This window comes from Sphaeramia orbicularis, chromosome 1 (assembly GCF_902148855.1).
Source record: "Sphaeramia orbicularis chromosome 1, fSphaOr1.1, whole genome shotgun sequence".
Lineage (NCBI taxonomy): Eukaryota > Metazoa > Chordata > Actinopteri > Kurtiformes > Apogonidae > Sphaeramia > Sphaeramia orbicularis.
Window position 1 is genome coordinate 15,010,877 of NC_043957.1, and position 23,652 is coordinate 15,034,528.

The 23,652-nt window shown below is 40.0% G+C and overlaps 1 protein-coding gene across 2 annotated transcripts; it reads left to right on the forward strand.

Moving 5' to 3' along the window:
• The first annotated feature begins 1,007 nt into the window (after positions 1 to 1,007).
• tpcn3 (two pore segment channel 3) lies at positions 1,008 to 20,107 on the forward strand. Of its 2 annotated transcripts, XM_030157098.1 has the most exons (21): positions 1,008 to 1,154; positions 1,427 to 1,695; positions 2,692 to 2,774; positions 2,926 to 3,040; positions 3,389 to 3,517; positions 4,051 to 4,167; positions 4,618 to 4,736; positions 4,995 to 5,096; positions 5,443 to 5,569; positions 6,501 to 6,705; positions 13,107 to 13,251; positions 13,320 to 13,505; positions 14,179 to 14,208; positions 14,791 to 14,855; positions 14,933 to 15,020; positions 16,324 to 16,393; positions 16,466 to 16,685; positions 17,680 to 17,770; positions 18,349 to 18,462; positions 19,123 to 19,235; positions 19,828 to 20,107. In XM_030157098.1, the coding sequence occupies exons 2-21, from the start codon at positions 1,609 to 1,611 to the stop codon at positions 19,959 to 19,961; spliced, it is 2,340 nt and encodes a 779-aa protein (XP_030012958.1). In that variant the 5' UTR covers positions 1,008 to 1,154; positions 1,427 to 1,608; the 3' UTR covers positions 19,962 to 20,107. The 2 variants fall into 2 exon arrangements, with proteins under 2 accessions (XP_030012958.1, XP_030013029.1); XM_030157169.1 differs by lacking the exons at positions 1,008 to 1,154; positions 14,179 to 14,208 and having other exon boundaries at positions 1,285 to 1,695.
• The last annotated feature ends 3,545 nt before the right edge of the window (positions 20,108 to 23,652 follow it).

Here is a 23,652-nt window from a genome sequence, read left to right on the forward strand (position 1 = left end):
CAAATATTCAAAAAGCACAGAAAGAGTTTATGAAAAACCATTAAAAAAAAAAAAAAAAACAAAAAACCCCCGCAAATAAAGAGTTAAAAATGGACAAAATGGTACAAGTCTTGACATTAAAGTTTCCAAATTATTATTATTATTATTATTATTATTATTATTATTATTATTATTATTATTATTATTATTTTCTTTCTAAAGGTCAAAGGTCAGTGGATTATTTTCGCCCCACAGAACCAAATATGGTCACATGATGTGAAGGAGGGAGGGGGATGGGGACAACACCAAACTATGTAAATAAAAACAGGAAAAAAATTAAAGATAAAACCAATTAGAAAAGGGTTTAAGAAAGTTTAAAGCAATTTAAGTTGATATTTATTTATTTCTTTCTTTTTTAACTTTAAGATTTAAAACTTAATTAAATGTCTTAAATCGAAAAAGCCTAAAATAATTTTAGTTCATTATTTCACCTTTACACAAAAAGTTTTATTGAAGTTTAGATAAAAACTACTTGTTGAACGGTGTCATGTGATGGTCTATGATGCCTTTACTGTCTCCAGTTAAAATTCGAAAAAAGGAAAGATCTAAAAGAAAGAAAAGAGAAAAAAAAATCCTCATAAAACATTTAATTCAATGCAGTAAATATATAATAAATTAACAGATAATTGTAATGATTTATATCCTTTGTGTGTATTTGTATTTTATATCTTAAATGTCAATAATTTGTTGTGTGTGTTTCTCCGTCTTTAACTTTTACTTACAGATCAAGTCATTTATTTAAATGAACACAAACTATTCAAAAACCTTCATTCGTGATTTCAGTTAATGTTTGAGTTTCACTGATAAACTGAAAACCGAGTCAGAAACATCACGAGTTTTCTGAGTTGATGGTAAAATGCCTCAATAGCGCCCTCTAGAAAACGGAACTCCTCAGCCTCTGTATTAATCAGGTTTCGTGGAAACATGGTCCAGATGTTCATGAAGCGCCACAGACCCTGAACACAACACGAGGTCCAGTGTTTTTGCTGGAGACACCGGAGGTCGCTGAACTCCTCAATCCCGACTTGGGTCCAGACCCAGGTCCAGGTTCTTGTCCACGGACCGGTGAGGACCTGGTCTGAGGTGTTTACAGTTGGATTGTATTTTATTTTCAGGTACAAGTGATGTGAACCGTGTTTTCATATGTCTGAGTCTTTTTGTTTTTGTAGAATTTCAGTTTTCAGATTTAGTTTCATTTGGTAAAAACCTGTTTTATTTGATGCAAATTACTTTTATAAAACCTGTTTTATTTGATGCAAATTACTTTTATGTTTTGTCCACGAATCTGTTGATTTTCTTCTTCAAGTTAAAATCCGTCTGTGTTTGTCTTCAACTGGTTTCCACGTCACTGTGTTTTGTCCTGAATGTTTCCGACGGTCCGTGAAAGCGTCCTGGTTTATGAGTGCTGGTCTTGGAGAATCCGGATCAGATCTCGCCCAGACCCTATGCAGCTCACTCGGACCTGCCACTCTGAAACTGATGCGGATCCACTGACTTTTGCACCAGAACCAAAGCATATATCCGCATAATCCCTGTCCAGGACCCGGTCCGGCAGAGACCAGATCTGAGATGTCGGACCCGGAGCCTGAGGACCCCGGAGCTCCAGGAAAACCAGACCGGGTTCCAAACGGAGGGAACCCCGACAAATACAAGGAGGTGAGTGTGTTCACTGGACCGGGACCGGGTCCGCGAAGCTCAGAAACCGAACCAAGACCAGGACCTGGACCAGATCCAGGGTTATATCCATCATTCAGCGAGAAGAAAAACAGCCTCAGTTCGTTCCGATTCAACGTCACCGGGTCTTTGTTCAGGATGAGTCCGGGACCAGGGACCGGGTTCTGCCGACCCGAACCCTGGACCACCTGGACCCGGTCTACGGTGGTTCGACCCGGGTCTAGTCAAACCAGGAAGGACATGAGGGATGTTTTCATCTCTGCTTTTAACTCTGGTGTATCAGAACCATAGTCAGAATGGGATTCGGAACCGGGACCCGGACTGACCTGTAGATCTAGAACCGGACTTGTGTTGAACTTGTTTGTCATGAAGTTCCGGTGTGATTTTTTCTCAGATTATTGATGTGAAAAAGACACTTTACTGGTTAAAGCTGTTGATTGATTAGGTTTGAACTGATTAAACTGTTGAATTAATTGGTTCAGTTGAGTTTTATCTGGAGTTCAATCAACATTTTCTCCGTTTTTTTTTTTTTTTTTTTTTTTTTTTTTTACAGTTTCTTTACTGAAGAGTCTATTCATAATAATCAAACATAAACCTGATCCTAGATCCTTCAGGTCTGGCTTCAGCTGGACTGGTTTACCTCTTAACCTCCCAGACCAGGACCTCAGTATGGACCTGGTCCTTATTGTGACCGTGGTCCTGCGGCCTGTCCTGCTCATGTGATTGTGCAGTAAATGGCTCGTAAAGCAGGTGGATGTGGTGTGGTTTATGGTTTTACTGTTCAACTGTTTCTCTGTTTTTTTCTGAAACAGAAGTGACGTAGTCAAACATGAGCTGAAGACCCGGCTCTGTTTATATGGTCTTAGAAACAGACTCACTGAACCTGAATCTGTTTGGGTTTTGGTCTGGACTTGGACCTGGATTTGGACTCAGACTTGGACGTCTTCTGTGTCCATTAACCTTCGGTCTGTGTTTCAGGATCTGGATCTCGCCGCCGTCTACGTATCAGATGCTCAGTACAACCGGAACATCTACTTCGACACAACACCACAGGCTGTGAGGTCAGAGCCTTTCAACACCCGCATTCAGGTTCAGGCCGGTCCTGGTCCTGGTGTTTTAGGACCAGGGGCAGTCTCCTCAGTGTGTCCGTCCTGGTGTCCAGGTTCTGTCCCAGTCTCGGATGGTTCTGACCGTGCTCTGGTTTTGTTTCAGACTCTACCAGCTCTACAACCACTGGGTTCTGAAGGTTCTGCTCTACTTCTTCATCCTGGTCAATTTGGGTTTGGCGGTTTTCGAGGAACCAGCTGTCATCACTACGCCGATATGGGTGAGATGGATTCTCGCCATATTGGAATGCCGTAATTTACAGTGTAGTACTCCAGATACTCCTAGATTTACTTCATTATTTAAAACCCAGGACCAGTTCCTGTAGTAGAGCAGTCATGTAATACTACAACTGTGTGTATCTGTGTAATCATGTACCCGTGTACTGATGTACTCGTGTATTGATGTACCCAGTATTGATGTACTCATACTCATGTACTCAGTACTGATGTACTTGTGTACTGATTTACTCATATTGATGTACCCATGTATTGATGTACTCGTGTGCTGATGTACTCGTGTAGTTGTATACTGATGTACTCATACTGATGTACTCATGTACTTCCTCCAGGCCACCATGGGGGCAGAACTACTGTGTCTGCTTGCCTTCACCATCCGACTAGTTCATTACGCCAAAGTGATTCCTCGAGACAAGTTCTGGAAAGACCCAAAGAACATCTGCATCATTGTCATCCTCATGGTAGGCGGGGTTTACTGGGGTCAGTGGGAGGGGCTTTGTAGTCTGTACTAGTAAGGGACCAGGTTTTGCAGGTCTGGACCATGATCACTTCCTGGTTTTGGGCTCATAGCTGCTGTTTCCTGTCTGTAAACGACAGAAGAAGAATGTGCTGAGGTGACTTTCTGTCTGTTGTTGTGAAACGACCTTTCGCCGCCGGATTTGCCTCGTCAGCACCTTCAGAGGAGAGCGGCTTCCTGGGGACGCAGTGACTCACATCAGGATACATGGAACCACATGGAACCACACAGAATCACATGGAACATGTTAGCTGTAGAATGTGGACCTGGGCCTGTTAGGAGTCCAGAGTCATGGTTTCAGTACATGTACGTCACATGTTCTGTGTTCTAGTGACAGAACATTTGCATCTGATGATCAGGTGAAACATCTGCGTCTGTAATAAAACCCTGTTCGTGTGAAAGAGGTGATGAATTTAGACTCGCAGGATGCGTTTCACCAGTTAATGCACACACTCTGATGTTTCTGTGTCTTTTCAGCTCACTCTGATTGATATGATCATCTACGGAGCACTTAAATCCGCCAACTGTCACGCCCTCCGCTGGTCCAGAGTCCTACGGCCGCTGCTATTGGTCAATGTCACAGAGGGCCGGCAGGTAACTCCGCCCACCTGCCTACCTGTCGCCACACACTAACCCATAACACCCCCATGCGAACCTGTCTGAACACTGTAACTTTAACCCTCAGACAGCTTTAGATTCAGGATTCAGGATTGATGTGTACAACGTACACATTTAACTGTTTTATCTTAATGTATAAAACAACTGAACAGAAACAGGAAGTAGATTACAATGAGTTCCTCAGTACATGTGTATTTTTGGCATTCTTCAGTTCAGTGGGTTTGTGTTGATTTTCCATTCATGTCATAGTCGTCACTTGTTTCTAATTTGCTGAAATCTGTGGATCATGGTTTACTTTCTGCCGATTAAAGCCTGAAATGTTTATGAGCTGACGGCGCCTGAATGTGTCATTAGCCGGAGCCCTGAGGGATGCCATGGATGCTGGCGCCGGTTTGTTTACGTGTTTATTTGTTTGTTTGTGTTTAGCTCCGCAGGGCGTTCCGAAGCATCCGGAATGCTCTGCCTCAGATCTTCTACGTCTTCCTGCTCTTCATGTTCAGCGTTCTCATCTTTTCCTTGATGGCGCTCAAACTCCTAGGCAAACGGTGAGCACTTGCCAACCTTTGCAGTCTGTGGTGTGTTTCAGAACATTGGAAATAACAGTTTAGTAAAGTACAAATACTGAAAAGTATTTGTGCCTTTTCTGTATCATCTGTAGATGTATTTCTGTATATTAACTCTGTCGCTCTAAGGACGATTATTGAATTATTTTATCGAGTTTGTCTCTCACTGTCATCACGTTTCATTTTCCAGCAGATGCATTGTGGGTAATTGTCCCTTTATCCTCATTCTGTTTGTTCCAGAGGTCTGAAGACGATAAACGGAGCTCCGTACTTCACCAACTACCTGGACATTGTGTTCGACCTGTATGTCCTCGTCACCACGGCCAACAGCCCTGACGTCATGTAAGAAACACACGTCTGTCACATGACCATTTCAACATGAGTTCACTTCCTGTGAAAAGGGCAGAACGTCCTGCAGGTTTTCCATCCACCTGTTTGACCTTTGACCCTCAGTTTAAGCTGAACGTCTGTCACTGAATGAAACACTGATCTTTGTGTTCAGTTTCTTCAGTCACTGACTCAACACAAACACATGAAACCATGTTCAACTCATGAAGGTTCAACAAACCCGATGCTTTGAGGAAATTCAATGTTTCTTCTTTTCATGAAAGGGGAAGAAAGTGTTTGTTTATCTGTTGTGGTTTTTATCTGTCATGTACACGTGTGACGTCCTGTGTGTTGTTGGCAGGATGCCCGCCTACAATGCCAGCTTCATCTTTGCCATCTTCTTCATCCTGTACATCCTCATCAACACCTACATTTTCATGTCAGTTTTCTTGGCCGTCGTCTACAACAACTACAAAAAATACCTGAAGGTACGTCTGGAAATGGGGATCAGACCCTGGACGGTCACTTACGAGACGGCTCTAAAAACCCACCGGTAGAAAACTGTCACCGCATGAGTACGGACCTCGCTCTGTTTCATGGGTTCATGAGCAGGCCTTCATCTGGCTTCATGTTGAGTCATGTGATCTGTGTTGGTTTGATGGATCTACAGGAGGTTCTGACCTAAAGTGGCTTTATTAATATTCAATAAAATGACCTTTAGTTCATCATCAGTGTCAATTGGTTTTAAAGACTGAGTAGAAAATATTGATTCATTTGCATCTTTATCCACAAAGACACTTTAAACACATCTGATACAAATGTTTTCACCTTAGAAACTTTGGAACTGAAACTGAAAATAAAATGAAATAAAATAAAATAAATCCCTGATCAATCCGTCACATTGACCAATTGACTGGGGTGATATTTTCTGTTTTAATTCATTATTTCCATTTTACAAACCTGATCTAATCTATTGGTGACAGTTCGTCAACTTTAACTGAAGTTAAACCAGAACAAATCTACACACCAGCCATGTTAAATACCCACAATGCATTGGTGTTACCAGTTATGTGATCAATTCTCTAGTAATTAAGAACATCATTTATGGAAAATGATTTAGAAAAATGAACAAATGTAAGATGCAGGTTCTTACTGCACATTAGTACAGATTTATACTAAACTATATTATCACTAAAATAAATCTTCATAAAAGTTCAGAGCCATGTGACTTGGTGTCTGATGTTCAGGACTATGAAGGACCTGAGGAGATGACAAGTAGAAGTACATCAGACGTGTACAAGTACCACGAGTCCTTTTAATGTAACAAATGAATGTCATAAACCCACATGGATCTGGACTCTGTGAAAGTCTGGGTTCTGACCCTGGTCCTGATGTCTGCTGGGTTCTCTTCATCTCTAGGAGGAGGTCCGCCAGCTTGTCAGGGCCAGACGCCACAAAATGGCGCGAGCATTTGCCGTGTTGCAGGAGCGGCAGGAGGGGGCAGAGCCTGTGGTGATTCAGGAGCGCTGGAACCAGCTGATCCGATTGGTGCGTCCCGACATCAGCAACTCCCACCGGGAGCTGCTGTGGAGCGTATGTGATGACAAGAACCAGGGTGCCATCGGTGAGTAACGAACACAGTGGGTGGGGGGCGGGTTGGGGCCGGTCCAGAACACCAACATCTGAACAGGTTCACGTTAAGAACACAGTGGATAAACCTGGTCTTAAACCACACTGAACCTGGTCTTAAATAGGACTGAACCTGGTCTTAAATAGGATTGAACCTGGTCTTAAACAGGTCTGAACCTGGTCTTAAACTGGACTGAACCTGGTCTTAAACTGGACTGAACCTGGTCTTAAACTGGACTGAACCTAGTTTTAAACTAGACTGAACCTGGTCTTAAATAGGATTGAACCTGGTATTAAACCGGACTGAACCTGGTCTTAAACCGGGCTGAACCTTGTCTTAAACTAGACTGAACCTGGTCTTAAACTGGAATGAACCTGATCTTAAACTGGGCTGAACCTGGTCTTAAACTAGACTGAACCTGGTATTAAACTGGACTGAACCTGGTCTTAAACCAGACTGAACCTGGTCTTAAACCGGGCTGAACCTGGTTTTAATGAGGACTGAACCTGGTCTTAAATAGTACTGAACCTGCTCTTAAACCAGACTGAGCCTAGTCTTAAACCGAACTGAACCTTGTCTTGAACCGAATTGAACCTGGTTTTAGTTTCTCTTCAAGTTTAGAAACATCGAGTTTTATTTATTTTAGAGTCTTGGTTTGATGAGTGAATAGAATAGTTTAATGTGAGGTTTTTTTTTCAGCTTTAATCGGGCTTTTCAGATTTTATGACTCAAGTCTGGATTTGTCAAAGCTGAAGAAGTTCAGACTTGAGAATGAACAGACTTTACTTGTATTTTATTAAATGTCCACATTGTTTTTTTTTTTTTTTTATCTCATTCAACCCAAAAACAAAATGACATCATAGAGCTTCAATTCAGTCATGTTTCATCTTGCATTTTTCGGCTTCGGGTTTGTTCACTTCAGGTTCTGTTTTCTATAACATGAAGCAGGGGATGATATCTGAGATAAAACCGTTAAACTTCCTCATGTGGCTGATGTGTGACTGATCATGACTCTGCCATAACTCTGGTGTGTTTTCAGGATGTGACAAAGCAGAAAAACTGATGGACTGAGGCAGCGTTTGGTCAAGTTTTAGTCATAAAACCTGAAAAACTGAGTTGAAACTGTTCTTTTAATGGAATAAATCTCAAACTAAAACTATTAATGCACTTTTAAATACAACTCAAACCAAACTGAACTGAAAACTCAATAGATTTATAACAAATAAATGCTAAATTGTAGATTTATTTTCAGACGCTTGGGTGTTTCTCTGAACTGTATGAAGCCTGACAGACAAAACTCAGGGCCACCTTTGTTACAAACAGATGTTTGACAATTCACTGCATGCACCTGAACACACCATAAACATCAGTGGCTGGCGGATCCATAAAAAATGGAATGGGGGTGTCATATATATATATATATATATATATATATATATATGTGTGTGTGTATATATATATATATATATATATATATATATATATATATATATATATATGTATAAATAATGTGTGTGTGTGTGTGTGTTTGTGTGTGATATCCTTCTCTGAATTGTCATATTCCTGGACTGCTTACTTTCTTTACAGAACATACAATGCATTATGGTTATATTTCACAACACAATATACACTTTAATCTTAACTAACCCTGAGATGTAGCTGTAGTAGTAGCATAAGTTTTTTTCTAGTTTGTAGTAGACCTATTAGTACCTACTAGACCTACTAGGCAAATGTGTGTGCATGTAGAATGCTTGACCATCTGTCAAACAAAACACTGTGATGATTCACAAGATGCTGCCACATGTCCAACAGCCAGTAAATGCAGTCAAAGGACATGTTCTGGTATCCTATCTGTTTTGCCCACTTCAGATGTATTTTTTTCACAATACCTTTATTTAGTTTTTCATATAACACACAAAAAAATGTAGAAAAAAAAAGAAATATAAAGAGGCTGGAGAGACATGTTTGGAAGGTTATGCCATATGTAACAAAAGATAAAATAGTTTCTGTTCCTTCACACATACATGTCATTATGAATATCCAAATGTACAAAGACACAAACCAGCATAGATAAGCACATAAACAAACAAACAGTGCTGTCTTAGACAAAAACAACCATAACAACAAAAACAAAAGGGGATGGGGTCATATCATACATAAAAAAAAAAAAAAAAAAAAAAAAATCAGATATAATACATAGAAATAAGAGTAGTGGGAATCCCCCCAAAGACAGCATCCAGTTTTGTTTTGGTTTATTCATTCCACCACAGTAAGCATCATTATCATCAAGTGCATAGTAATTCAAGTAACTTTAGATGTATTTTGAAAATAGGTGTCTCTGGCTCAGTAAAATGCATAATTATGTCTAGAAAATAATTTTGGACTATGTTCAGTGATGCATGACTCAGTTGCTGAAGTAAAACAGCAAGATTATCAAGCATCTCTAAAATGGATCCCTTTTAGCCTGATAATGTCTGTAATACAAAGTCTAATAAGTCTAAGTCTGTAACTCTTTTGTATTAATAGCGACATGATTTACTCAACTGGAAAGGAGTTCCACTAAGCAACAAATACTTATGATTATAATAACAACAAACATTTGAAAATAATGCACGGGTTGGTCCTTTTCTGTTCTGCATTTTTATCACTTGCACATTCAAATCAGCATTGGTTTCAGAATGCTACTCCTGTTTTCTACATTTTAAAAGTGGAGCTGATATTGTGGTATGCAGACAGTGCTGGAAACATTTTTAAATTTTTGATTTTAATTGCATAATTTTTACAAGGTAATAAACACCACACTGTTGATTCACTGTGTGACCAAGACATTGGTTTCCCAGATTCTGGGTAAGGTACCAAGATTGGGGGGGGGGGGTGGTACACGCCGGTTGGTTAGTTTCTGTTCTGCATTCTTAACCCTTTCAAGCATGAATTCTGACAAAGTATCTGTTTTTTTTTAGATTGATTTTATTACTCACAATTAGGCAGAAGTTGAAATGCATTTAGAATTTTTTAAAAATATGGTTTTATCAAGAAGATATTTAAGTGTCAGTGTATGTGGACACCATGCAACAAAGGGCTAAAAATGTTAAAATATCAAAAAAATAACCTCGGACAAAAAAATGCAACATTATGAAAGTTTAATGTATTTATAGGATGTACAAACACATACAAGAGAGAAAAAACAGATTTTACATGTTTAGAGAGGGAAAATCCTCATGGTGGTGTGAATACATGATGCATCAAAGGAGTCCAAAAGCATAGAACTGTGATTATGCTACCTAGTAGTTTTATTTGACTGTAAAAAGATTAGGGCAACACGGTGGTGCAGTGGTTAGCACTCGTGCCTCACAGCAAGAAGGTCCTGGGTTCGATTCCAACACCAGTCGACGGAGGGTGGGACCTTTCTGTGTGGAGTTTGCATGTTCTCCCCGTGTCTACGTGGGTTCTCTCCAGGTACTCCGGCTTCCTCCCACCATCCAAAGACATGCACTGATAGGTTAATTGGTTAATCTAAATTGCCCATAGGTGTGAATGTCAGAGTGACTGTTTGTCTCTATATGTTCAGTCCTGCGATGAACTGGCGACTTGTCCAGGGTGTACCCCGCCTTCGCCCCTATGCAGCTGGGATAGGCTCCAAGCGACCCCCGTGACCCTAGTGAGGATAAAGCAGGTTCAGAAAATGAATGAATGAATGTTAAAAGATTATTGCTTTATATCCAAAGATATTAACATTTATCAGACATATAAAGATGCCTAAACCTTATAAATGAGAAATTAAGTATATTATTACACTTAATGAGGATTTTAGACTTTTATTTATTGCATATTTATATTAGCCCTTTGATGCATGGCGTACACATGCGTGGACAGTTGGCTTTCAGATTGTACAAGCTATATTTTACATCAAATTTCATTTTTAAAAGCAGATATTTGTTCAACACACTTTCCTCTACACACTAATATTTTTTTCACCTGGCTCAGCCTTTTTGAGTATAAGTTTTTTACTGATATTCCTGGAGCATTTGGTACATGGCCATCACCGGTAGCCATCTTAACTTTATGAGATCACAGAGCAGTTTAAAAATTAAGATGATACTTTTTTCATTGTATTGCTTAGGGTCTATAGAGACTACCCCCATGTGGTTTGGAGAATACTTCCTTTATAACCCTTTGGAAAGTGAGCTTAAACTATGTGTCCACAAATGTAGACGTCATGCATGAAAGAAAATAACTACATTGGAACAGCATTTAATAATTTAATAATAGCATTTAATAACGAAAATAATATTAATTATTGAGTCATGATGCACTCAGTGACACAATGCACAGGTTTTGTCCATGCACTTAATTCTTCTTCGTTTCTCATAAAAGAGCTCTAGAGCTCTCCTGTACGGAAACTCTGCATGTGGTGGTCCACCTGTTATGGTCCAATCCACAGATTAGCACTAGGATCATGTTATTTGAAACTCTCACCTTTTGTTGTAGCAACTGCTCAGTGTAGAAAAAAAATCTCGTCTCGCACTGATCTTCCAGTTACCTCAGAAAGGTCCAGTGTCACATACAATTTTTACCCGCGTATTATTTTTATACTTCCGGTGTTTTCGCACATGCGCACTACGAGGGTAAATTTAGTGCAGCACGCTGCAGTGCTGGTTTTACACCCGTATTATTTTACTCCCAGTAACTGTAGTTTTGAATATCCTAATAAAGTGAAATTTACTATAGCAATGATAAATAAACGCACGACAGGTTTCACTACCGGATGTTTACATCAAAAAGAATGTTGTTGCACATGCCTGACAGTTTGGTGCATGCGCATAATTCTCAGGAGGTAAAAAAATTCAGGGGTAAAAATTGTACAGCAGCATGGAGCGGCAGCTTCTTATTGAAAATAGTTGGCCTATTATATATTATACATATTTATAATATGTATAATGCGACAGTGATTTTTTTTTAATCAAATGTATGGTGTGGCGGCAAGGAGAACCTTACCAGCAGAAATGCTGCCAGTTAGATATAGGCCTATATTTGATAATTTACTGTGATTCACTCAGCCACTTAATATGATCTGTGCCAAATGCCATGCAGTTCTATAGTTCCATCCATATAATAATACATTACATACCTTCTGTGGCTGCCCATTTGTTTTTCATGCAGACCCAAATGCTGCTTGAATAGACAACTGTTGTCTCTTTATGATTTATAGACTTTAGTCTAGTTTAGATTTCAATCCCTTTACCATAAAAAATGCTAGTTATAAATGGTGTGTGTGCGGTAGACCGACCCCCCCCCCATACAAGAGGTGGAGCCTTGGGGGACAAAAATTAGCTCCCAAACAGCACCTACATGAATAAAGGTCACATCTTGAAAAGAAGTAAGATAATGAAATAGCAAATAGGTCAGCCCAAAGCATAATTAGTGTTTAGCTCAGTAGGTTAATGCATTGGACTGCAGTGTGAGTGATTGGGGTTTAAATCCTGGCCAACGCAGTGATTCTTTTTCAGCAGATTTTCAAACAGGATCAAGGGCGCTGGTAGGTAAATCGTTGAACATGGATGGGAGAAACATCCAGTTCCAGCTCAGTTTTAACCCTCTGCTGCCCCCGTGGACAAACCGAGAATTGCACTTGTAGGAAAATGAGATACAGTAATGAACCTGATGAAAACTGGATAATAATCACACTCCTTCAGTCTAGACTTTTTACTTTTATACATATATATATATATATATATATATATATATATATATACATATATATATATATTTATATATTTATATATATATATATATATTTATGTGTGTGTATAGATATGTAAGGGTAGAGACTGCGATCTGGTAGGATCGGCGATTCTACCAGTAGAGACTCCGATCGTAGTCTCTACCAGTAGAAACTCCGATCAGTCTCTACTGGTAGAAACTCCGATCCTGCCAGTAGAAGGGTTAGGGTTAGGGTTAGGGTTCGGATCGGAGTTTCTACCAGTAGAGACTCTGATCGGAGTTTCTACTGGTAGAATCGCCGATCCTACCAGATCGCAGTCTCTACCCTGACATATATATGTATATATGTATATATACATATGTATATATGTATATATATATATATATATATGTGTGTGTGTGTGTGTGTGTGTATATATATATATATATATATATATATATATATATATATATATATATATATATATATATATGTATGTGTGTGTGTGTGTATATATGTGTGTAAATATATATATATATATATGTATGTATGTATGTATGTATGTATGTATGTATGTATATATATATATAATATGTATGTATTTATATAACTTTTCTCTGCTTGAGTTGGATTTAGTTCCTCAGTCACTTATTTCAATAATAATAATGATGATGTTGATGTTCCTGGTCAACAGGTAAAGTCGCCTTCATGCAGCTCGCCGACCTGCTCAACATCGAGGTTATCACTCTCAAATCAAGGCCACACCCCCTTCAGGGCCTATGCCCTGCCCTCTACCTGTCAGCGCCGAGCCGCCTCCTCTGCCGACTGGTGCAACACAGGTGAGGCGCAGTTCAGCGTGTTCCACAAGCACAATGGTCCGGTTCTAATGGCAGGTTTCTTCTTTCAGGGCCTTCGTGATCACGTATGACCTGATTATCCTGGTGAACGCCGTCTTCATCGGCCTGGACGAGGAGAACCAAGTGATTGCCAACTCGGAGTGGGTATTCCTGTCACTGTACCTGCTGGAGATCCTGCTGAAGCTCTATGTCTTCGAGCCCCGAGGCTTCTTCTCCAAACACAACTTCTGGAACTGGTGAGGCCTCTCACACACTCACATGAAATGAGACCAGGGAATTGTGGGTAAAGATGAGGAGGAGGTGAAAAGTTTTAACCCTGGTCTTTTTGCTGCATGTTTTGTAGTTTTTACTAGTTTTAGAGTCTGGTCGTATGTAAGAAGATTCTCATTACATTTAAAATGTAAAACCTGATCATTGGTTCTGATTGGTTCCACTGGGTCACATTATCATTTATTCAAATAAATTAAAACACATTAACAAATGAAATTTTAATGTGTATTTAATAATTCATTTTACTGGATTTTTTTTTAGTTTCCAAAGAATTTAATAAATACATTTTTTCAGTAGATTCTGTGGTTTATGATTACCTTTTCTCATATTTATAACATATTTTTTCTTCAGTGGATGCAGAGACAATGACAGTGAATGAAAAGTCAAAAATGTTTTGATAGTTTTTCATTCATCTTGTATTTAATCAGATGAGATGAGACAGAATAAATGATAAAGACATTTGCATCCATCAAATGTCAGAAAGAATCAGTGACTGAGAAATGTTTAGCGTTTTTGTGAAAAATCAAAAAATTTATGTGATAAAAGTGATATCTGGAACCCGCAGAGGAACTTAACATCTAACATGTACCAGTCCAGTTGAAACCCACTGAAACTCTGGTCATGTCACGTTCCACGCAGCATTTCCACGTCTCAGATTGTAAACTGGAGGTACGTTCTTCATGATATTCTTCAAAGCCTGGATGATCACGAGGTAAAGTCTCCCTGTGCTCTGGTCACCAATGGTAAAAGATCTTCACAAGTTTATGAAGGTTGATCTTGAATGTAATTGACTTTGAGTCCATAAAACCTGTTTGAATCCAGAGCACAGACGAGGTTTTTTCCTTTGGGAGCAGCTTCAGTCTAAAACGATCCCAGAACCTGTGTCCAGAAGTCCAGACCCAAAGGACAACATCTACCAAAACCTGAACACAAGAAGTGAAAACTTGAGCAGAAACCAAACGCTTCCTCCATGTTTGATGCTTCAGTCACTCTTCCTCCAGCAGAGGGCCTTGCAGGACACCAGCTGTTTTCTGCTCATTTTTTTCATTTCTCGTGGTTCCTGGACTTCCTGGATCTTCCGGGCCTCGTGTCAGACTCCTTAGGTGCAGCTTTTTTCTCCTGGGTTGTTGTTGCTGTTTAACGCCCCCTGCTGGTCAGCGCTGGGTTTGCACTTGATGCTGTTTCTGCTTCAGCGTCAATATGACGACTAATAAATATGTTCGTCTTCTCACTTTTGCTCTTTTTTTCCAGGTTCGACACCATCATCGTCGTCTCAGCGCTTGTTGCCACTGTGGTCAACTCAGCAGTGAAGTCAGGTGAGTGAGTGAGTGGTGTGATGTCATCAGCGCCGGTGACGTCAGGTAAAATGTGACACTGTCTTCTGTTTCCTCAGCGGGTGTGTACAGCAGCCGCCAGATCCTGGACATTGTCTTCATCCTACGGGTCCTGAGGCTGATCCGGGTAGTTGATAGCATCCAGAGGTAGAGGCAGCTTCATCCTCCTCCCCTGACATTTACAATTAAACACAGGAAATGGTTTAGATAAAGTGGTGGAAAATATTCATTAATATACATAAAACTGGCTTGTAGTTTTCATTAGTTTACAAGCTCAAGTGAAGATGTTTTTCAGTCTGGTTGTGGGTGGAGATGTTGTCCCGTGTCATCAGGAACTGGATGTGAGATGTGATGAAACTGTCCACGTCTACCTGGAGGCTCTCTTACAACTCCTATTATGCTCTTCCCTGATGAATCCCTGATGGATTTGTATAAGTCCAGGAGGGTCTTCAGTGATCAGGACCATCTCCACTTCTTAACCACCAATGAGCACTGGTTGTGGATGGTGGTTTTGCCCTTCTTCCTGAAGTCCTCCATGAACTCCTTTTGTCTTTTTGTTGTTCAGACTCTTGGGGGAACATGAGAAAGTTTAGGTTTTTATGCCGACTCCTTGTTGTTAGAGATCAAAACAATGATTGTTGTACTGTGCAAATTTCAAGACGGTGTTCGTTGGACAGTCATAGGTAGAGGACATACAGGATGAGACCCAGGACACTGCCATGGGGGACACCGGTGTTCAGGAGGAGAGTGGTAGTGTTTGGATTCTGACAGTTGGTCCGGAACTCCTGGATCCAGGTGTTGATTGTTTGTGAAGTTTAGACACCAGGTGGTTGGAGTAACAGGGAAGGTTGAAGTGAAATCCAGGAGGATCATCTGGACATTTGTCAGGACATTGTAGTGTCTCCAGTCCAGTGTGTAGTGTCACAGGTTTGACCCCAGTCATACTCATCTGTGATTGGATGGTAGTATAGGTGCTGACAAGTGTTTCCGTCCAGTGATGACATCGTCCTGCGTGTGTTTTTTATTTGTTAGATAATAATTAAGTCTGGACAATGATGGTTGTTCTGGTATAATTGCACATCTCATCATGATAACCTATATTTTATCCTATATCTGTTGTTCTTCAGTGGTTGTACTGCTTACAGAGTCTGTTTATGTTCTTTGTATTTCATTTGTGGCACAGGAGTCCACAGCAGAACTTCACAGCAAATTTTCCAATGGAAGAGTTTGTTTTGTTTTGAGTTTTGAAGTTTGAACAACTACATTCCAACCTGAAAAACTGTTGAAACATTTACAAACCACAGCTCAGCCAAAGCAGTTAACATCCACCTTCTACTAACTTCACCTGTGAACATTCAATTCAGTCGGGTTCTTTGAAGGTCCAGACCAGAAGCAACAGTAGGTTCCTGTAGGTGGAACTGATGTAGAACACATCCTTCTTCTCTTCCAGGTTTCGTGCAATCATCAACACTCTGATTCGGATTGGACCGGCCATCCTAACCTTTGGACAGCTCATCATCGTGAGTAGATGAACACACTGTTTCTGGGTATCTAGAGGTTCATTTGGTGAAGAACTCCCCCTGTCCTCTCAGGTGGTCTACTACATCTTCGCCATGGTGGGGATGGAGCTGTTCAAAGGGAAGGTGAAGTTCTATGGCGATGACTCAGTGGACCCAGCCAAGGCGTTCTGTGGAAACCGTCTGCTGGAGGGAACCGACTTCGCCAAACTCAACTACTGCAAAAACAACTTCAACAACGTGGTGTCGTCCTTCATCCTGCTGGTGGAGCTCACCGTGGTCAACCAGTGGCACGATATCCTTTGTACCTGAATGCACCACGTGTACGGGTTTTTCCAGTCTCTGAGGTGGAGGTGATGGTTTCCTTCATGACAAGACTCATCGGATCTGAAAGTTGTTGGTCACATTGTGAAACCCCAACCCACACACAAACACACACTTACACACACTCACACACACACACACACACTCACACAAACACACACACACACACACACACACCACACTCATGCACATCCACAATTAACCCGAAATACCACGAATACACCACAAAGCAATCATATAAAGTTTATTCCAACACACCACATTTAACAAAAATCAATTACTATAATACAAGACAGTTCAACTCCCCCCCCACCCACCCACCCACCCACCGCCACCTTCCCCCCTTTGTTCCCAAAGGTCCACGCATGCAGACAGTATCAGTGAAGCAGTAGCAGCATAGCCGCAGGCTCTACTCACGGCTCCAAGCAACACCACGACCAATTCGGCCCGTGTTGGTTCCAGCAGCTCCTTGTAAGTCAATAATCCATGTGGAAAGGGGGGAAAAAACATTTAATCCAAAAAAAGGTTAAATCCACTGATTCAGTTCCACAGGGTCACTGGCTCTGGCACGCTTCCAACCCGGCATGAGACGTGCCACTCTTCCGAGCGTCCATGCACGCTCGTCATATCCACCCCTTTTTATATAGTGGCGTGCGTAATTCATTATTAAATATTTGACTAAATACAGCAAATATTAAATCACCCATGTGACCAAGTTGTTCACATCAAAGGATTGACCAATAAGTTATTTTGCCCATGCTGGAGGTCTTTCACATGAGGCATATTCAAATGACGTCAAATATGGGAAATGGCCTGTGGGTCTTTACAACATGACTCAAGATGACCTACAGATGATGTTAGAGGTTGTATCTTCAGAATGTTCTACATGAGATGAAATATGATGTTCAGGTAACTTGAGTCACGTAGACAAACGTTCATGTCCATTGTCCTTAACGTGACGTCACTGCTCAGCAGCGGCTTCGCTGCCGTCACCCATGTATCGGCCAGGATCTTCTTTGTCCTCTTCCACATCGTGGTTGTTATCATCATCATCAAGTAGGAAACACAACACACCACCTTCGTCCTCTTCCATCTCCTCCTCGTTCTCCTCCTCTTCTTTACCCTCTACATTCCTGTCACTCATTTTTGAACACTTTTATTTTTAGGATTGTCTTAAAATGTAAATGCAGAAGGGCATGATGTTTCCTCCATTGGACGTTCAATAACCAACTGATTCAGCATCTTTACAAAGTTCACTCAACTGATGGTGATTTAGAGACAGATCTAATAGCAAGAAAACTGTTGGAAATGTCCTTTTTTTGCTCTAATAAGCTCTGAGATAAGGTTGAATTGAGCATAAGTAAAAGTAATAAATACATCAGTGAATCCAGAGCTAAACTAATTGTCAAAAATCTGGGCTGTTCTAGCTGCGATTTTTATATTTTCCATGTCAGTGAGTGGAGTTGAGATACTTGATATCTGTGGTTTACAGACTGTCTGTCTTCACTCTGAGACGCAGAAGGACATTTCTTCATCTCCTGAGTCCAGGTTTTCTGAACCTGAACGCTGTTGTTGTGGTTGTGTTGTGTTTCCTGCGTTCAGCCAGTGACGCTTCACTTCCTGTTGTCTTTCAGCATCTTTGTGGCCTTCGTCCTGGAGGCATTCTTCGTGGAGTACTCGGTGGATAAAAGTGACCTGCAGACGTCTCTGGAGAAGAAAATTGAGGAGCTGGAGCTCTCCGTAGCACAGTGGGTTACGTTATGATGAGCATTAGAATGTCTGAGGTTCAGTGAACACAGCACCTGCAGATCAGTGTATCATTAAAGTCAATATGACATAATCTGAAATGATTTAGTGAAAGTTTGAACAATTTAATAAGGTTTTTCAGGTCAAAAAAGAGTAAAGAAAAGATATTGTGTGTGTGTGTGTGTGTGTGTTAGTTAGTTAGTTAGTTAAATTTTACACTAACTTGAGTCCTGAGTCATTTTATCAAACATTTCTTTTATTTCTTTTCAGGATTCTGACCCTTTGATTCAGTGAATCTGGGAAAAAAGCAATGAAATATTATCCGTGATTAATCCTCAGAGGATGGTTTCAGATGATCTGTAAATGAACAAAACATCATTTTCTTTAGTTTCACAGTTTTCTGCAACAGATGAAAATGTTTTTAAGTAGTGGAGCAAGTATGTGGTCTCTCATGGTGAAGCAGAAAAAGAACAACCAACTACATATTTAGTCACATATTTTAACTGACAACTCATCAAAACAGGACAGAATGTGTTAATTTATTCAAAAATGACAATAAAAGAAAATCTCAAACCTGACTCATCTTCAGATATCACAGACACTGTTTGTGTAAAACCACAGTCTGATGGTGAGAACGTGACGGTGTTGTTCTATTTCATCAGGGAGAAGCTGGAGGATAACCTGGTGAACGCTATGGAAACCATTGACAACGATCTGAGCGGTGGCCAATCAGCAAACGGCAAACCAGCCCTGATGTTTAAAATTGCCTCTAAAAGTAAGAAACACTGAAAATGAGACATTTCTGAGCAACAAAGTTTATTCTGACTGATCGTTGATGAAAATCCACCTTTAGAATAAGAACATGTTAAATCCACCATGTCAGCTCAGGTTCTCAGTCAGAGTCTTTGTCTCTTTAAACACTCGTCACCATCATCACTAAGCTCCTCCCACCACCGTCATCACCAACATGGAACCGGTGTCGATCCACTTGACAATTCTCGCCTTCAGCTGAAACCGGTTCAGAAGCTGACATTTTAATGTCATAGATTTGTTGTGATTTTAGCCCGTTTTGCCTTATGGTTGAAAATGTACTCTCATTAGTTGAACCTTCGTTTGTCACTCAGTTTTCACTGTAACATCTTGAAAAAACTGGTTCATGTAGGTTAATTCTCTTGTTAGTGCCTCTAAAACGGTGCTGATGGAGATCTGGAGTTTGTCCCTGAATGCTTTCATGTTTTCATTGCCAGCTCACTGACACTAATGTGTGCTAATGCTAAGTACTGTGTATTATGGGTAAAATGCAGAGGCTGAATTTGAGTTAACCTTTATTCCATGTGATAGAACTGAGTTTGTCTGTGTTCCATCAGGGTATCGAACGGTGGATGCTCTTATACAGCGGATGTTCGAGGCTGACCTCGACCCCGAAGACGTTGCTGACATCGACGACCCCGAGGTCACGACCAATGGGAACTTTGTAAACCCAACATTCAGCTCTGCATAGACATTATGAAGATCCACAGGGACCAGATTCTTTATCCAGTGTATATTCAGTTTATCCTCTGTTCATCTCATAGTGCACGAACATGTCTGACTTATGTCGAAACACAAACCAATCAGTATTTTCATATAAAGTATTTTTACTCTAAAGTCTTTGTGGAAGTTTTTTAACCTCATCCTGTGACTGAAATAGACATTTTTTATCTGAGCATTAAAACTAAACTCTAGAGGATGAAGCCAAACAGACGCTGTGGAAAGGAGAAAATGCTGAACGGACTGGAGTCCAAAACTGAATGAGGCTTACGCTGTTGGGGACTGACAGCAAGGGTATATCCCCCCATAAAAACCCAATCCTAAGTGATAATTGTTAGACAATCTATAAGAACTCAGTCTGAGCTACATGGACCTGATAGTGGCAGAATAATGGTCAGAGAACCAATTTTTCCCCACAAAACTCCACCTAGTGAATAAAAATGATACCACATGAACTCTGGGTGGTAGCCAGAAAATGGACATTTGTAAAATGATCAATATGAACCAAATTTTATTTCAACTGGCCTATTATTGCTCAATTTATGTGTAGAAAACTGATTTTCAACTAAAGTGCCCCCATTTAGATGACATACAATACTCAGGGAAGCTGAAATCTAGGGGTCCATTATGTTGGTTATCAAGGGAGAAGAAATCCAACCAAATCTCTATTAGTTATCGTATTCACACAAAGGATATCCGGCAGCATTCGGGGTAATTACCGTTATATCCCCGAAACTCGATTTCAGGGATATAATAAATGATTCCAACTCCTTTAAACGCTGTGTGATAGTAAAATATTAAACCAATGCTTTAATACTAAACTTATGTTAATTAACAATTAAGTCCTTCTATATGTAATTACATAAACAGATACTATTGCTATTTTATGTACTATAACTATATAAAGTGTCTAAATTAAATGACATGTTTTAATCCATTAGAAACATTTTAATTAATTATCACATATTTTACTAAACATTCAACAAGTTTTTAACAGTTTCTGTAAGATATGACCTTTACATTCTGTCTGAACTGATTCTAATTTTATGAGGAAACATCAGTAACATCTTTACAACAATCAGAGGTTGTGAATGAATAGTGGATGTTTATGAGCAGTTGGTTGAAGAATGCAAGATTCACCAAGAAATAAAACAGAACAGACATATGATGTGAAACAGGTTTTATAAACCATAGTTTTCAAATTCAACCAAGATGATGCTGAAGACTTCTGACACAACCTTAATGCTGAACTGACAGATGGCCTAGCATTAGTCGTACAACGCTTCAAAGAGGCCTTGAAAAAGCAGCAGCTTCGATTGGTTCATAACCCAGTGACAGAGCCGTCAACAACAGGCAGAACTTGATGATGGAATCAGAGAATCAAACAGACAAAACATTCAGACATGGATTCACAAACACAGAGTTTCAGTAACTTCAGGAACAGTATTGAACATTTATGGAGTTCAAACCTGCAGGATGGTTCCACTGCCTATGTTCTCCAGAGTCTGGTGGAGAATGTTCTAGTCTGTAGCTCAGAGACCTTGAACATCAGGAACACCATGTAAAAGGAGAAACAAGACAGATGCAAAGTAAAGACGAAATGACTGAATGGAACATAGACAAACCTCCTTTCACTGCTTCCTCTTCATGACATATGAGAAAATGGACAGAAATCTGCCACTGAGGAAGAGGAGGGGATGTCTTCATCAAACGCCTACTTTCACAGCTGAAAAAAAACTTTCCTTCAAAGTCTAAGATAAAGTTACAAGGACCGACATGAATGATCACAGCCCATGAAGCTGAAGGGTGAGGTTTTATCAGTGGTGGGCCGTCAGGGCCTTCAAAGCCTTCTCTGCTGGCCTAAAAAAATATCTTAATCACAGACTGATGTTAATTATATTTTGTTCATGAATACTTATTAAATAATTGTAAATGGTGTGTCAGCTTCCTTTCATAGCTTTTCCCCTGGTTGTGCTGCTCCCAGACATGTATTTTCATATCAAAGCATTTAAACAATCACATTTCAGCCTTCATTTGTTGCCAGGCAGGGTCAAAGTCAAAGAAATCTGCCTGGAGGCATCACAATCAGTTCTGCAGGCCCTCTAGCAAAACATAAGTCTCAATGAAACTGTTGCTTCAACCAATCAGATTTTGAGTTGGGGACACCAAGGCCCTCTAGCAGGTGTTTGGTAATGTCAGCGTATTCACACCCTTTGATTGGATAATCAGAGAGCGTACTAGCCAAAGCTGGCAAACTGCATCTGTCGCAATCTGCACAAACAGAAATATAGTTGTGTTAATTTAATAGCTGTTTTGTCAAAACACAATGGCTGAAGGAGGAGAAGAAATTGATTTGGATGCTGTTTTATTGCCAAAGCCATTTTCAAGACGGACTTTTCAAGAAAAGCTGGACATTACTAAGAAAGGTTGGACAATTCCTAAAGTAGCAAGCCGGTCACAACCAGGAAAAGGATTTGTCCATCACTTTCACCCTACTAACTATGACCGGTACCCCCGGTACCTGCACGGATAATCTGTACAATAGAGTAGTTGAACTCTTTTTGAGGAAAGAAAGGAGGATGGATTTTGTGTACAAAGTGTGCTTTTCTAGTTTGGAAAGTTTCTGTTGTCAGTATGATTTTAAAAAGAGCAAACATTTGTTTGATAATAAATGGCTTCATCCAACCACTAGCCATAAATGAAAGAAAAGTTTTTATATTATCATTCATATTCTCTGAAAAATGACCAAAGAATTATGAATTCTGCCAGGGTATGTAAACTGATAAGCACAACTGTATGATGGGCAAAATACATGCAAGGGGTGGGGTTTGTTGTGCCTGGCACTACTAGTTTCCTCCGCTAAGGAGGTTATGTTTTTGTTGGCGTTGGTTTGTCTGTCTGTCTGTCTGTCTGTCTGTCCATGTGCAAGATAACTCAAAAATTTATGGATGGATTTGAAAGAAAGATTCAGGAAATGTTGATACTGGCACAAGAAACAAATGACTAATTTTGGTGGTGATCGGGGGTGGCCACGTGGGCCCACTAATCTGCCTTGGTGGAAGTCTGCGCTCTCCGAGTGCTTCTAGTGTTTTTTCTGTTTTCAGTTCAACAGCCTGAAGGTCCAATGGACTATTGGTATCAGTTGTCGTCTGTCGTCCGTCCATCCGTCTGTAAAGAATTTTTCAAGAAACTTTTTCTCCAAAACCGTCAGCCACATTCAGTTGAAATTCATAGCAGAGGTTCCTTGGGGTAAGGTCTACCAAGTGTGTTCAAAGAATTGAGAAATATAGATTTTTTAAATTTTTTATGAATTTTTTACATTTTTCAAATCCCTGTTGGTTTATAATGGGATAAATTTCAAACTGCTGTAACTTGAAAATAGCTGAAGATATTGATATAATTACTAATGGCAATGCATAGGAAGTCACATATGGGCTTTCATTTGGTGCTATGACCTTTGACCTTGAATGACCTTGAAAGGTCAAACAAATGTCAATTAATGTCTTTAAATATGCTGTTAAACTACAGGAGAAAGAAATATGGTTATGAAATATACTATGAAATAATATGAAATAAACTATGAAATATAACTATAAAATAAAATGTGTATGTCCTCTAAGGTAAGATACCAACTAATGTTAACTAGTTTAGCCCACAGTTAT

What these genes read in the sequence shown, in the direction of transcription:
- tpcn3 (XM_030157098.1), top strand. Translation starts at nt 1,609, where the DNA reads ATGTCGGACCCGGAGCCTGAGGACCCCGGAGCTCCAGGAAAACCAGAC. An exon ending in TCATCACTACGCCGATATGG is followed by an intron (nt 3,041 to 3,388) that starts GTGAGATGGATT and finishes TACTTCCTCCAG; the next exon opens with GCCACCATGGGGGCAGAACT. An exon ending in CAAGAACCAGGGTGCCATCG is followed by an intron (nt 6,706 to 13,106) that starts GTGAGTAACGAA and finishes CCTGGTCAACAG; the next exon opens with GTAAAGTCGCCTTCATGCAG.